At 36.8% G+C, this 15,884-nt stretch overlaps 2 protein-coding genes across 4 annotated transcripts; one reads left to right on the top strand and one right to left on the bottom strand.

The window, feature by feature from the left end:
• The first annotated feature begins 429 nt into the window (after positions 1 to 429).
• Positions 430 to 6,183, top strand: LOC116306853 (uncharacterized). 2 transcript variants are annotated; one of them, XM_031716975.2, is made up of 5 exons: positions 430 to 796; positions 3,395 to 3,553; positions 3,856 to 3,979; positions 4,122 to 4,355; positions 5,413 to 6,183. In XM_031716975.2, exons 2-5 carry the CDS (start codon positions 3,511 to 3,513, stop codon positions 5,642 to 5,644), a joined length of 633 nt encoding a protein of 210 aa, XP_031572835.1. In that variant the 5' UTR covers positions 430 to 796; positions 3,395 to 3,510; the 3' UTR covers positions 5,645 to 6,183. The 2 variants fall into 2 exon arrangements, with proteins under 2 accessions (XP_031572835.1, XP_088891593.1); XM_089035467.1 differs by lacking the exon at positions 430 to 796 and adding an exon at positions 2,427 to 2,753.
• On the bottom strand, positions 6,181 to 15,558 carry LOC116306860 (uncharacterized). Of its 2 annotated transcripts, none has more exons than XR_016120753.1 (6): positions 12,894 to 15,558; positions 11,951 to 11,987; positions 11,210 to 11,479; positions 10,391 to 10,654; positions 9,143 to 9,416; positions 6,181 to 7,666 (listed from the first exon to the last, which is right to left on the bottom strand). XR_016120753.1 is itself a non-coding variant. In XM_089035466.1 (6 exons), the coding sequence occupies exons 1-6, from the start codon at positions 13,523 to 13,525 to the stop codon at positions 9,355 to 9,357; spliced, it is 735 nt and encodes a 244-aa protein (XP_088891592.1). In that variant the 5' UTR covers positions 13,526 to 15,558; the 3' UTR covers positions 9,145 to 9,354. The 2 variants fall into 2 exon arrangements, 1 of the variants encoding a protein (XP_088891592.1); XM_089035466.1 differs by lacking the exon at positions 6,181 to 7,666 and having other exon boundaries at positions 9,145 to 9,416; positions 12,894 to 12,963; positions 13,494 to 15,558.
• Positions 15,559 to 15,884: the final 326 nt, after the last annotated feature.

The following is a 15,884-nucleotide window of genomic DNA, read 5'->3' as shown; positions in this document are numbered from 1 at the left end:
CTAACTCGCTTCAAAAGTGAGTATTTTTTTCTGGCAGTACTTCTCAATAGCAGACACGATTCGCCGCGACGAGGCATTTAGCCATTCCGAGATTAAGGAAAAAACTGGATCGAGTAAGTTTTGCAGTACATTTTGGGACTGTTGTAGGAGGGACGAAATAGCCGCCATCTTGGAAATATATCCCCTTAAAAACATATAATGCACCCAGCTTTTTCCTCGACCTCGGAATGGAATTCCATACGCACTACTTGGCTTTGAAGTATACTTGGCTTTGAAGTATACCTATTAACAATAGTCGCTACTGATGTCAATAGGTTAAGGTTTTCATCTTCCTAGCCTGCGTGCAGCCGGACTTTTCTATCGTTAGAGGCCGGCTGCACGCAGGCTATCATCTTCCATGAATAATCTCTTTTCTTAGAACAGCAATTACTGAGGTGTGTCCCTCTGATAGAGTAGGCTCAGACTTTACAAGATTGTGGAAGGTTCTACTAAAACATGATTTACTAATCTCAGATTTATTGTTTGTGTACTTTTACTAGTAATCAGACCAATTCCATAAGTCGATGTTTTCGCTTTTCTTGTCGATTCTGGGTAACGCTCACATATCGATTTATCACATGGCTCATTTTGTTCCACGTCGTCACCATACGTCGACCTCCGATTCAAGACGCTCGTTATAGATCCCGAACTTTTTTAGCCAATCACAAAAGGCTTTTTATTGAGCTAAATTATTTTGGTCTGGTTTGTTTTGATGCCATTTTGACTGTCTCATGGAATCAGTACTTCAAATCAAAAGGTAAGATGGAAATAATTCCAGAAAAAGCAATTGATCAAGTACTAGAAGGAAGATATGTATGTCTTCCAACAGGATTTACAAAACATTTTTGTTATCGGTTTTTGGCTGTATGATTCAGATACTTCGATACTTCATAGCTTGGACTGTGGAGGGGAAACAGTAGTATTTTTAAATGTCTATTTGCTGTTCCTTCTTCGGTTCGATCTCGGCGGAGAACCTCTGCCCCGTCCATACATTTTATACTTTGTTCTACGTACGTAGTATATATATATTGTTTGTACTTATGCTTTAGCAGTTTTTAAATATTCATGAAATATAAAGTCTATATATATTCAGCATCACGTACATTTCGTCAGCTCTTGTTTGAAAGATCCAAGAAGATCTTATAGCGACCGTTCGTGACTAGCCATTTCGGGCAATCGGGCCAAGTGTGAACGGTCCAAAGCAAGCCGAGAGCGGTCCGAGACTGATCTAAGCTAGAACACCTCGAGAGGTGGTCACGGATCGATCTAATAGTGTCAACGTTAATCGAACTAACTGGCCAGACTAAAATACTTTAGGAGCATGGCGTTGTATGCTAATAACGCACGTGGATTCTAATTATGCATGTGGATTCTAATTATGCACGTGGATTCTAATTATGCACGTGGATTCTAATTATGCACGTGGACGGACGGACGGACGGACGGAAGGGGTGGAGGAATAGATGTGTTGATAGCATCCATAAGGTCATCATTGTTGAGTTGCTTAATTACTATTTTGTAAAAATGAAATGAATTAAAAAAAATCAAAAACAATAAGAGAAAAACTGATAGCGAAATCAAAACATCCAATAAAATGATGTCATCGTCGACCACAGCAGCTAAAAACAATAATATTAAAGTGTAAGAACTAATAGCAGGCTGCCTTCGAGATTCAGCGAACTTCTAATGTTTTCGAAGTGTTTGTTTTTGTAGAGCATTTTCATTTTTCTGCGACCTGACAAATCAACACGTGGCGCGTTTTAGCTTCAGTCCGTAATATACACCACAGACCTTCTTTCCGTACATTGCAGTGAAAATGTGATTATTTTATGATATGTATGTGCGATCGATGTCTAATGTCTAATAGGGGCTGAATATTGGCATAGTTCACGTTTGTAATCTGCGGATCAATTAGTCTAGAGGAAAAACAAGATCGAAACTTTCCCCCGATTAGACGGAAAATATTTTTTTTACCATGTATATGCCAAACAATCTCAATAATTAAAGTACCTTCTCATACTCATTAATAATTCATGAGTGAACCATCCAATCAATGGGCTATTTTTGGGCCACATGATGTTACTTTGAAACCTGGTAAAGTGCTGTGAAAGGAATGCATTAAGTCTGGAGTAACTGTCCTAGGACTGAATTAATTTTGCTCCAGTTACTCTAAGTCGAATAATTAATGAAATGAGAAGTCATTTCAAACTTAAGCCTCCAAATCGGACTGGACAAGATTTCAAAGTCCTTGCAATTAGTTCCAGTCCGAGGCGTAGCGTCGGACTGGAACTAATTGCAAGGACTTTGAAATCTTGTCCACTGAGTCCTCATTGTCGGCTTTGAAACATTACAAATTATCATACGTGATGCTGTTAATAGCCACTTCAGTCCAAGATGCGAAACTTGAATACTTTTATTAGAAAAGGCTGAAATACCTCCAGGATCTCGCCAGAGTACCACTTTTTATTCGACTTGAGCCTTGTAAACCAGTTAACTTTACGAGACGCGAGAGTTTTAGCTACAAGTTAAGGTGAAGCCAAGCCGATCAGAAAGACTTTCCTTAATAGGCGGGTACAAGGAATTCCATACTAAACCACAGTCCAATTACAACTACAATCTTACACTTGGCCTTCTAACTCCAAAACCGTGAAGTTAGCCTCCGTAGCCGGCGACCCTCAAAAATACTCGTGGGGGTGTGCTTAAAAGTTATCTAGGTTCGTCTATACATAGTTAACCATGATTTCCCAATAGGCCTGAAGCGAGATGACGTTTTACCCCCGTCTCAAGACCATAATCCTTTTCACACTGCTCTTGTTCTTTAATTATGACTGTTGTTCCTGTATTCTCTAAGGAATCAAAATTTTTAATATGAAAGAATTTAAAAAACTATTATGGTATAGCCGTCGGGGGTAAAACGTCATCTCGCTTCAGGCTTATTACATTTTGTGGCCAGATCATATCATACTATGTTGGTCTAAGATCTAAATGTTATGGTCCAAAGTTTTGGTTAACACAAATGGTGTTGGTTTATGTTGTAGCTAAGAACGGTAAATATTAATTAGCCATCAGATATCAATGATCCACAATCGTCTGTGTTTACAAGTAATACATGGTTTTTCAATTATTTTAGGAACTAAGTTATAAATTTGTCTAAAAAAATGACCAACATTGATTTATCTTGTTGAAATATTACTAACACTAGAATTTTGTTTCCTGATGACCCTTTGTAAATCTACACTCTATATTTTTAAGCTCAAAACGAATGAGATTTTTGCTTGAGCAATAAATAAATAAATAATTCATCAGCTGAAACAGCGGAGTTATTTTTACCCGCATCTTTAATTTCCTTTCTCAGTCTGGTTCAACAGCCATTCTAACAGCGGTTGCGCGTATAAACTAAAGCTACGCTAAAGGTGGGTGTACCTTTGGGAGAATCGTTACAAACCTTGGAGCTAGCCGAAGAACTAGAAGATGGATATGATGATGTTTGTTCTAACGCTTGTCTTATTTGGAGGTAAAGCAAATCATATAGGTCTTTTTTTAAATATTGAATATCATTATCGGTAATGGTTTTAATCTTGGATTTTCCTATCGTTGGATACTCCTTAAACTATTCACTTCTTCTTTGTATACTAAATATGCTTTTTTCAATTCTACTTTATTTGTATTATATCTAATTTTTTATCTTTGTTAGATTTTATTAATTAAATTAATATAATTTATTTCAAGCTTATAGTTTGAAATAATTGATGTATTCCGAAACACACAATTATTATTTTTGCGCAAAATCTACGTATTTTCTTTTTTCTTTTATAGCGTACACTGTTGTTCATACACATGAAGGAAACGTTTGTAGCGATGAGAATCTTAATGAGATTCTAATTTCTTGTATGAAGTCATTTGTTTGTGGGCTGAAGAAAAATTATTCTAGTACATGTAGGTAAGAAACGAAGCGATTCATTCGATTCTGGATTCCCACTTTTCACCATCGCTATTATATATCGTAATCAACATCATCATCGTCATCATCATCATGATCATCAATTATTATTATTATTATTATTATTTTGTTTGTTTAATAGTTACGATAAAGTGATCGATTGCATATACTTCAATCTCAAACTGAAGAACTGCACCTTCTATGGAGATAAAGAAAAGGTGAAATGGCATGTACCTAAAATGCTAATTTGTGAATTTGGCGGTGTTGATGTTAGCCAATTTTTCCTAACCGAAAACTGCTATCGAAACGCTAGTTATTGCACTGACGACTTTCAACGTATGTGGAGAAACAACATGACTGACCCACGTCTGAACAGGTTAGTAGTAACAGCGAAAACATCAACAAACAGAAGCAGCAGCAACAGTAGCAGAAGCGGCAACAACAACAACAACCACAACAACACCAACCAAACTCAGCATGATAACAGCAGTCTAAATGATAAATGAAGTCTGAACTGCACTTCAGCAAAACCAATAGCAACAACAGCAACAACAACTCCTTAAGTAATCGTTTTTTGTGAATTTTTTGGGAAGTAGTTAATATTTATATCATTTGTGTTTTTTTTACTGATTATTCTAGTAGAGTGCAGTCATTAAACCAGTGAAATAAATATTAGACTTATAACAAGAGAAAATGAACTAAGAGAAGGAATCCCCGTGCCCCATCATGTGCACACTTTGATGCTATTTTTAGAATCATTGATGTTATTTTTAGCTCGTTAACATGCCCGCGCGATAATCATACTTCCTTTAAAGCCACGTTTTAGGACCCGAAAAACGACAAAAACACAGGCTTTGTTTACTGCAAGACTAGAAGCCGCCTACCCTCAAGAAATCAACCAATCAGGTACTTCGCTCATAATATCTCCAAGCTAAAAATAGCATCAAACTGTGCACATGATGGTTACAAGGTTATATAGGTAGGATTCCTTCTCTTAGTTCATATTCTCTTGCTTATACACATTAGTAGACACTTATTCCATTATTTTCTTTTGTGTCTATTTGAATGACATTTTTATTTTATTTCACTGGTTAAATGCCTTAACTCTATTTGTAGGTATGTATATATCATGAACAACAACAACAACAACAACAACAATCATGACAAAATTAGTAGCAGCAACAACAATAAATAACTGAAACAGAAGTATTAACAAGGAAATTACATTTCCCATGGTCAATGCTTGTAAATAAAATAGCCAACTGGTTTGCCTCCTTGCCAGTTGGGATTCTTAAAAAACGCTTTACTTTTCTTTGATCGTTTTTTCATTTCTTTGCGTTGTGTCACCAATTAGTGTAGTATTAAGCTAAAGTTTACTGACACGTTAATAAAGTTAATTTTATCTTTGGTTTTTTCTATTTTTTATATCATAGACAATTCGAGGAAATGAAATTCTGTTTGAAAAATCTTTCTGGATCTAAAGAGTGCAATGTGACGATTTCGAATTTGGAGGATGTATTGGTTAACCCGTTCGAGGATTGCTGGGACAGCGGTTCAACAACTGTATTCCCTCGTACTACTAACCTTGGCTCACCTCCTACCAGACCTTATGGTCTTCTTAGTGCATTTTCTATTCTGATAGCATTCATTCTAGCCCTATTTTAAGAATTATCCACTGACAAGCACTACCCACCCAACGTCTGGTTACAAGAGTCTGTAGTTATTATATTATTTCAGTATACGAACATTTCTCAACAATTCCTAGGGATTTTGGTCTTATCGGGTTATTTGAACACGTCTAAGTTAAGTTAAATTCAAAGCCATTTTCATTAAAACAATCGTCTTCGTTCTTACGACGGTAGTACTTAATGGCCTTCGTTCCATGATCGAATTGGAATGTAGAAGTTGATTTTTGTGGAGGGAGGAAAACCGGAGAACCCGGAGAAAAACCCTCGAAGCACAGGAGAAAACCAACAAACAACTTTACTCGCATGGTCGCATTGATGAGAGGCAAGCGTTCTCACCGCTACTCTACCCGTGCACCCACGTGAGGACCTCAGAGGAGAGAGGCCATCAAACAGGTAAAGAGAAAAGATACGTTTTTCCAGCTTACGTTAAAAATAGAATGAAGCCATTTTCATTTGTATTGCTAGCGCTGAAGAAAACTCTAAGGAGCTTGTATAAAATAACTTCATCTGAAATCATCCATCGTCTATGTTTATTACTATTTGGTTACATTCGTTATAATTTATATATAAAGTTGTATGATAATCGTTATAATTATATCCATCACTGGTGATTAGATCTGATTGTTTCTAAGCGAGTGCGATCTAATCGCGAATCGCAGCAATTAAATAGCAGGAAAAAAGCATCATTTGACCAATCACATCAGAAAAAAGGCCAAATGACAAAGAAGAAAAAAAATGGAGGGGTTTTTCATGTTAAAGACAGTTTTTTGATTAAATGTATTATTCTTGCAAAATGAATATGATTAAGTGGTAATTGAACTTCGTTCGTGCTATTTCGGTCGTAATAACATACATGAAAAAATTTCTCAATTCTGATTGGCTAAGAGCAGTGCTGTTTTAAGGAAATACAGTGCAGAAAAAAAGAAATCAGTGCAGAAAAAATGAAATCAGAGCAGGTGTTTTTAGAAAACAGCAGAATATTCAACACGAAGATGCAAGTGCCAAAAAAATGGCCGGCGTCTAAGTACATTTTCTTTTGCAACTGAAAATACAATAGAGGAGCTCACAAAAAGCTCTAAAAAATTAAAATACATCCAGAAGTACATCCTTCTGGCTCATTGTGTGGCGAAAATGGTGCATAGAAAAAGGAGTAAACGACAAAATCCATAATTACTAGCCGACTGAACTTAACATTTTACTCGAGAGATTTTACGCTGAAGTGAAAAATAAGGACGGGAATGTTTATGACCCAGAAAGCCTTAAAGTTATGATGATTTTCAAATCATAGTGCCCGTAAAACAGGGCAAGTTGAAGAAAGCCAAACTTGAAGGTGCCGCCATTGCAAAGGTAACCGGTCATCGAAATGCATAACAGTCCTTGGATGACTATGACGAAGCAGATGAAGATGAGCAGAGAGAGAGCTTTCATCGGCCACACCAAGAAGGAACAACTTCAAAGATCTGATTTCAGCTACTTCATCTGTATCTTGAACCATGCGGATGCCTAAAAGTCCCCAATTGATGAGTTCTCAAGCCCAAAATTTGATGAATTCACTTCGTCAATGCACTGCCACATTCAACTTAAAGACCGGGTCAAGCAGCCAGACGACCTCTTTTCCTACTATTGTGTACTAATACTGTTAATCACAATTTGAAATCGTATAGGAAATCATATGATTTCGAGTGCAATTTGGAATACATTTGAATTCGTGGGTTTTCGTCCTATCGGGCTCGTGCTATTTTGAACTTTTCGAAAACCCATTCGTTCAAATGTATTCCAAATTGCACTCGAAATCATATGATTTCCTATACGAATTCAAATTGTGATTAACAAATTGCACTCCCGCTACTCGGTCGCGCAATTTGTTAATCACTGGTTTGATTTCAGACCAATATCACTTCACTCGGTTCCATTATTTATAATTATTTTAACTCAATTAGTGCAAAGATTAATCTAAATGGCGTTTGATGCAATCCATTGGGTGTTGATGATCCAATACCTTTATCGTTAAAAACAAAAACAAAAAAAGAATAAAGAAAGTTGTTTTTAAAAAACTTATTGATTAAGTAATTTGTTCATTTATGTAACGTTATTTTTCTTCTCTTTTTTATATGTTCAAAAGACTAAAAGGTTAAGCTATTGACAACAGTGATCAAAATGCTGCTTGGGATCAATGTTAGTGTTTGTTTTCGTGATGTTGTTGGTGATCTTTTTGTTGCTATTGTGTTTTTTTAATGGTGGTGGTGATGATAGTGGTAATGGTTTATGGATATGATGGTGGTGATGATGATAGTGGTAATGGTTTATGGATATGATGGTGGTGATGATGATAGTGGTAATGGTTTATGGATATGATGGTGGTGGTGTTGATAGTGGTAATGGTTTATGGATATGGTGGTGGTGGTGATGATAGTGGTAATGGTTTATGGATATGATGGTGGTGGTGTTGATAGTGGTAATGGTTTATGGATATGATGGTGGTGGTGATGATAGTGGTAATGGTTTATGGATATGATGGTGGTGATGATGATAGTGGTAATGGTTTATGGATATGATGGTGGTGATGGTGATAGTGGTAATGGTTTATGGATATGATGGTGGTGGTGATGATAGTGGTAATGGTTTATGCATCTGATGGTGGGTGATAGTGGTAATGGTTTATGGATATGATGGTGGTGATGATGATAGTGGTAATGGTTTATGGATATGGTGGTGGTGGTGATGATAGTGGTAATGGTTTATGGATATGATGGTGGTGTTGATGATAGTGGAAATGGTTTATGGATATGATGGTGGTGATGATAGTGGTAATGGTTTATGGATATGATGGTGGTGGTGATGATAGTGGTAATGGTTTATGGATATGATGGTGGTGTTGATGATAGTGGTAATGGTTTATGGATATGATGGTGGTGGTGATGATAGTGGTAATGGTTTATGGATATGATGGTGGTGGTGATGATAGTGGTTATGGTTTATGGATATGATGGTGGTGGTGATGATAGTGGTAATGGTTTATGGATATGATGGTGGTGGTGATGATAGTGGTAATGGTTTATGGATATGATGGTGGTGATGATAGTGGTAATGGTTTATAGATATGATGGTGGTGGTGATGATAGTGGTAATGGTTTATGGATATGATGGTGGTGGTGATGATAGTGGTTATGGTTTATGGATATGATGTTGGTGGTGATGATAGTGGTAATGGTTTATGGATATGATGGTGGTGGTGGTGATAGTGGTAATGGTTTATGGATATGATGGTGGTGATGATAGTGGTAATGGTTTATGGATATGATGGCGGTGATGATAGTGGTAATGGTTTATGGATATGATGGTGGTGTTGATGATAGTGGAAATGGTTTATGGATATGACGGTGTTTATGATGACTATGCTACTTTTTGCTGTCTCTGTAGTTATGTTGATTGCTCAATTGATTCTTTAACATAAAGAGAATCCTCATAGTCTTACTTAATAAAAAAGGTAAACATCATTGGCGGACCAGCCACCGACACCTCCGCTGCATTTGTCAGACTTGCCGTACTTGCCATACACGCTTTCATGATGAGCGCCGGTGCTGCCAAAGCACTGCCCTCCAAACTGGACGCCAAATCCCTTGTATCCTTTTTTCTTGGCAGTATAAGCACAGTTGCTTACAGCAGTCTCTGAGGGATAGGCGCCGATCATCCAGGTAATGGCTCGGGAAAAGACATTGTCTCCATATAACAACCAACATGGCGATAGGCTGTGGACGCAAAAACGATAGAAAGATTAACATTCTAACTAGCTGGCATATTGGTAGAAATTATCAAATATTTCTCAATAAGTTATCGTATGCTATTATCAACCACTGCAGACAAACAGACAATGATGAAGACAACGATAGAGAGGCGGCAGGCTAGAAAAAGATAGCCGTGCAAGTAATCAGGCAAGCAATCAGGCCGGAAAATATTGAAGAAATAGAAAACGCGCGCGCGTGCTGTGTGCAGTCATAAGCACGCGAGGGTTGGCACAACACGAGAGAAGTGTTAGAAGTAGCGGAGTGCTTCTGGACACTTCTCGAGTGTTCTACCAATCCCCAAGTGCTTTATAACAGCACACAGCACAGCAAGCAAGTTTTTTATTTCTTTTATGAAATACAAATTACGATAACCGTTATTTTATATTGGAATGAGGCAATGTGCTCTCATAAAGCACGCGCTCCAAACCAACCAGAACGGGACATTCACAACAGTTATTTTATAAACAGATTGATATCATCATTGAGTCAGATCCTTTTATTAACCGACGGTCTTATCCTTCATATTCACCCAACCTAATTAAACAAAGGAATGTCCAGGCTGATATCTAGTTATCAATCTACCGAGAAGGTTGATATTTAGTTATCAACCCCGTTTTAAGAGCTTCCCCAATGATGATATAAGGAGGCTATATACCGTATGCCTCGGTCGATGGATATGGGTTATACTCCAGGCTTCGTCTCGGGTTGATATATCTCATCTCCACCTCTGTAACGGTATATAACCTTTGAAAATAGACAGCTAAGCGGCAGGAAGGCTGACAAACAGACCGAGACTGACAAAGAGTCATGAACAGACAGATTGACACTAGACACCGACATACAGAAAGAAGCATAATTACAGATAGAAAGATAGACACATGCAGAATGGAAAACTGAAATCAAGCAAACGAGTCATATAACATATGAGGTGTATTTACGTTTAAGCGAATAAACATCGTTTGCCAGTATTCCACCAACGCCATTCTTACAACGGTTGGATTTTCCATATTTGTCAAAATCTTGTTCAGACTCGGGTCCGGTCCAGCATTCTCCTCCGAACTGTACAGCATAAACAGGAAATCCTTTCTTATCAGCCAAGTCTGCGCACTTACTGACCGCTGTTTGGGCAGGAAATTTTCCAAGGTACTTGGGAAATGCTCGGTCTTCTTTTTCGTCCTTGTAGCAGCCGATATGGTATTCCTCTTTAAAAAAAAAGAATAATAATTAGGTAAGCATTTGTTTCGTTAAGAAAAATCATATTCTAACATAGCTGTAAATCGCTAAGCGTAAGTGACGTTTGCTTCCTTCATAAAGGATTTTGCGTGTAGCTGATCGGACTTTTAAAAAACGTCTAAATTATCATGATCATTGCTCCCTTTATATTCCTTAGACATTAAATGATTTAAAACAAATAGAAGTTCATGATAATAATATTCTATAACCGTAACTCCACGTCGGTTCGCACTCACAGGCACACTACCTTTACGTTTAATGTTTTCAGCATACAACTTCAGTAAACTCACACGTTTTTTACAACAACTGGATTGAATAAGAAGAAAGCTTAAACACTGTGTAAAAACGTTTGTAACTATACAACTATAAGTTTAGAAGGTTAGTCCTTCGTCGGAGTAAAGGAGGATTTTGACGTCGATGAAACCGAAGGATCCGGAAAAAACCTCACATGGTAAGGAAGAGAACATCCGTCATCGAAAAAGCTAAACATAAAAATTTAAAAGAACGTTTCGTGTGAACAATACCTGGGAATGCATAAACATCGTTTGCCCAGGATCCCCCAACGCCACTAGAGCACTGTGAACTCGATCCGTATTGGTCGTAAGTCTTTTCAGCAGATGGTCCGCTAAAGCACTGTCCGCCATACTGAACACCGAACACTCTGTAACCTTTAGATTCAGCCAGTTCAGCACATTTCCTGACCGCTTCACCAGGAGACGTGAAAATGTAAGTCCACAAGTGTTTTGGGATGGCTCTTGCGGCTTTATCCGCGTAGCAGCCGAGATGTTTGTACTCTATGTGAAAAACAAAATATCAGATAAGTAAAAATCAGATACCTTGTAATAACCCCCCATATGACATATTAACTTTTCTCATTTAGATCCCCCCCCCCCCCCCCCTGAGTTTGCTTTGAGCCCCAAATTAACGTCACAAGTAAGGGGATGGATAGATACGATCTCTCATTGCTGACTTTCGTGACCCAGAATACATTGCGCAAATTTCAAGATGGCGGATCTTAAACGTAAATTTGTGGGAACAACTGAGATTGAATGAAAAATCTTTCAGCGATCTGTTTCAGCTAAAAATGTTTGGTAGATTAATATGATTTTGGTTCAAAGTGTAATTTCAATAAAAAAGGATTTAAACTTGGTATCTCTAGTCTTCACACCATGGAAATTAGATACACAGTCGCAAGCACGCTCTCTAAGAGCTTTTTGTATTCATGTCTTTCCACACGCTCGACAAAATAGCAAAGATTTCCTCACCTTCGAAGGTTCTTTTGACCTCCTCATCATTACATTCCTATAAATCAAGAGATAATCCTTAACAAACAATTAAACACACAAAACAATAAAGGACTAAAGGACTAACGGACTAACGGACTAACGGACTAACGGACTAAAGGACTAAAGGACTAAAGGACTAAAGGACTAAAGGACTAAAGGACTAAAGGACTAAAGGACTAAAGGACTAAAGGACTAAAGGACTAAAGGACTAAAGGACTAAAGGACTAAAGGACTAAAGGACTAAAGGACTAAAGGACTAAAGGACTAAAGGACTAAAGGACTAAAGGACTAAAGGACTAAAGGACGAAAGGACTAAAGGACGAAAGGACTAAAGGACGAAAGGACGAAAGGACGAAAGGACGAAAGGACGAAAGGACGAAAGGACGAAAGGACGAAAGGACGAAAGGACGAAAGGACGAAAGGACGAAAGGACGAAAGGACGAAAGGACGAAAGGACGAAAGGACTAAAGGACTAAAGGACGAAAGGACGAAAGGACGAAAGGACGAAAGGACTAAAGGACGAAAGGACTAAAGGACTAAAGGACGAAAAGACTAAAGGACTAAAGAACTAACGAAAGGACGAAAAGACTAAAGAACTAACGAAAAGACTAAAGGACGAAAGAACGAAAGAACGAAAGGACGAAAGGACGAATGGACAAAAGGTCTAAAGGACGAAAGGACGAAAGGACGAAAGGACTAAATAGTTATAGAAAAAGAAATAGGAAAAGAAATAGCATTATTATAAAACTCAAACTAAAACTTATTATAGACTTAAACTTAGAAAAGTTATAAAACTTAATGAATGAATAAAGACGTACTGTATATAACACTAACAGCCCCCCCCCCCCCCCCCCCCCCCCCGTTTATCAGTTCTAATTCGGAAGTATATAATACAGGATGACAACTGAAATTTTCTACTAACCATTCCAGTGATGGACAGTAAGGCAACCACGACAAATAACTTCATCATATTGATACCAATACCGTCGATTCTAAAAACCACAGTAAGATTGGATTAATTGCATATTAAACTTGAAAGACGAGAAGTAAAGTTGAATAAAGAAGAATAGTAAAGTTGCTTCTGCAATGCTCTCTCTCTATAGCTACTTAATGTCGTGAGTTAGCCGTTCACCAAACCAGATCATTCTTGTGGGTTTGATATGTGAATCTAAGTTATTTCAAGGTTCAATCTTTGAGATAGCCGCGCCTTGAGATTGGGCAGCGCAGAGGTTGTTCAGACCCATTGCCACTTACCGTGATGCATCACAATTTTTTTACATTTTGAGTCGTGTCACCACTGAGGAACAATTCTAACTTTTTGAATAAACTCTTAAAAGAACGTAAAAGAATATTTATTGTGCCTTAGTGCTATTATTCAATATATGAATCTTCGAATTTCATACACCACGCAATTCATTTGTGACTGCGGTGCATCACGGTAAGTGGCAATGGGTCTTTAAGAGTTCGATCTGCGAGTTAGCCGTGCAGGTTGTTTAAAACAAGATACAAGTTTGCTTCTTACCTGTTGATCCGTAGTATTCGTAGATATCTCATGCATTCACGATTGTGAGTATTTTGCGGGTAGACCAGCTCATATATATATGGACAGCACAAGCACTAACTATGCATGTGTCATCAGTGATTGACATGCAGACGCAAACCGACTATTTTTAGAAACTAATAACGTCGATTAGCATTTTCAATATAAAATTTTTTGTAATTGCCTCGAAAGCAAATTTTAAAAATTACCCCAAGGTTAAACGCACTTGTTGATTTGGCAAAGAGTTATTTCGTCAAACATGATAATATAAATATAAATATAAATATAATTTAAGAGAACATGGTTTAGTTTTTATTATTTCGTGAAAAATGAAATGGTCATTTTTATTATTCGTGAAGCGTGATTTGACTGTTTTTATTGTTCGCGAAGCGTGTAGAACCCCCCTTTACCTCCATTAAAATTTTCTCTTACACACTCGAATGTCATGGAAACATAACCAAAGCAATATTGGACAAATTTGATCTTGGTTTACGTTTGTTCCTCGTTAGCATTAAAAAATTTCAAGCCACAAGCAAACTGAAAGAGAATGTCTTATTTAGTAACTACTGAAAATTTGAGAGTAATAAGTTAAATAGTTTGGGAGTAATTTTAATTTTTTGAAAGCGGAATGATTTACAAAGAAATGTATAGTCATGTGGCAAGACTTACAACACAACTATACATTGTTACTGAAATTGTCTCGCACGCCAAAAGAGTGCTATTTTGCTATTTTGTTTATTTTTTTTTCCTCCCTGTATATTATATAAAAATGTCACTTTTAGATGTCTTCTCATTTTGGTGACTGGTCCTTAAAATTTAAAGAAAAAAAAGACTTTCTAAAACTGGATATTTTTTGAAGTTGTCAAGCCAGCACAGAGGGCTTTCATCCTGGAGGTCCAGGTTTAATTAGCTTCATTATTGGTTTTAATTTATTATTAATTCCGTTAACAATTACATTAATAATTAATTTCCCGGGAAGAGAAATAAATTCAACACTTCTGTTAAATAATAACAAAATTTAATATATGATTACCAATGAAATATCTATTTTTCTCTATTTCGAAAACTTGATATCTTCACACGTGAAAATAACACCATTGCGATGGCTATTCAAAAATTCACGAAAAGAATTGCTTAAAAAGCCAAAACATACTTAATTGATAATTATATAATAAACAGAATATTACATGGCCGCTTGGAGATACGAATTTTGTCTTCTCGTGTTGAAAATCTCTCACTCGTTCGCTGCGCTCACTTGTGAGAGATCTTTTCAACACTCGAAGATAAAATTCGTATCTCCGCGCGCCCATGTAATATCCTCTATATATCTTTCCTATATAATCCGAATGGTTAAACCCACAATTCATTGATTTTAATTAAAACAATTAATTAGAAGAAATAAAAATTAAAATTTTCGGGGAAGAGAAATAAATTCAACACTTCTGCTTTATAGCTATTTAAAATGATAGATGTGTTGATCATCACTGTGAATGAGCGATCTAAGCGAATGCTGTAAAGAAAGACTTAAAAAAGTGATTTCCAGCTTCAACGGGAATTTTATTTAAAAGTTTTCGAAACATTTTAAAAATTAATGACAAAAAATATATCGACTTCTAATATTAAAATCATGACTTAATTTATTTTTGATTAAAAAAATAAAAATAAAAAATATCACGATTCAGGCAAGGGGATCGTACGACTACAGTTACAGAAAAAGCGGTCTGTCCATAGAAGGCTAGGGAAGGTGTTTCATCAGTGCAAACTACATCCCGGATCTCAGCGACATATTTTTCTATATCCTCACTTTCAAGTGAAAATATCAATATCGTCTTTCCGAATGTTTTTAACAATTTTTCGTTTGTGAATGCATGTGTTTATATAATGAAAAGAAAATTACACGTTCGCTTGAAGATATGAAGTTTGTCTTTTCGTTTTGAACAATATTTCCACTTTTCTAAACCCATGATCATGGTCAGACTTGGCATTGACCACCTTTTGCTTTTAGCCTTGATAATTAATAACTATTCTCAGGGAACTATTGTCTTCGAAGGCAAAGTGATTGTCTGTGATATTCAACAATTTCAACGAGACAATGGCAAGGTCAACGATTATCTCTGAGCATATTCAACTATTAAATATGCTCTGAGTTAGTGTTTTATTCTACTGGGAGTTTTGAAATTGTGGTCTAGATCTATATGCTTTTATTTATCTTTGAGGAAGTCGTGCTTATTTCCAATCGTGTGACTTGAGGTGATAGCATAACTACGACTGAGCATCAGCAAACTATGCATTATGAATATGGATTTTACCCTAAGGTCTTGTCGTCGATACGAGTGAAAAACGTCTGCGCATGCTCTGAATCTGTATGCAAAT

Source organism: Actinia tenebrosa, unplaced genomic scaffold, assembly GCF_029948245.1.
Source record: "Actinia tenebrosa isolate PJP-AT-01 unplaced genomic scaffold, QUT_ActTen_1.0 PGA_scaffold3__52_contigs__length_22856419, whole genome shotgun sequence".
Taxonomy (NCBI): domain Eukaryota; kingdom Metazoa; phylum Cnidaria; class Anthozoa; order Actiniaria; family Actiniidae; genus Actinia; species Actinia tenebrosa.
The sequence above is the reverse complement of the archived record's forward strand: the minus strand, read 5'-3'. Positions and strand labels throughout refer to the sequence as shown.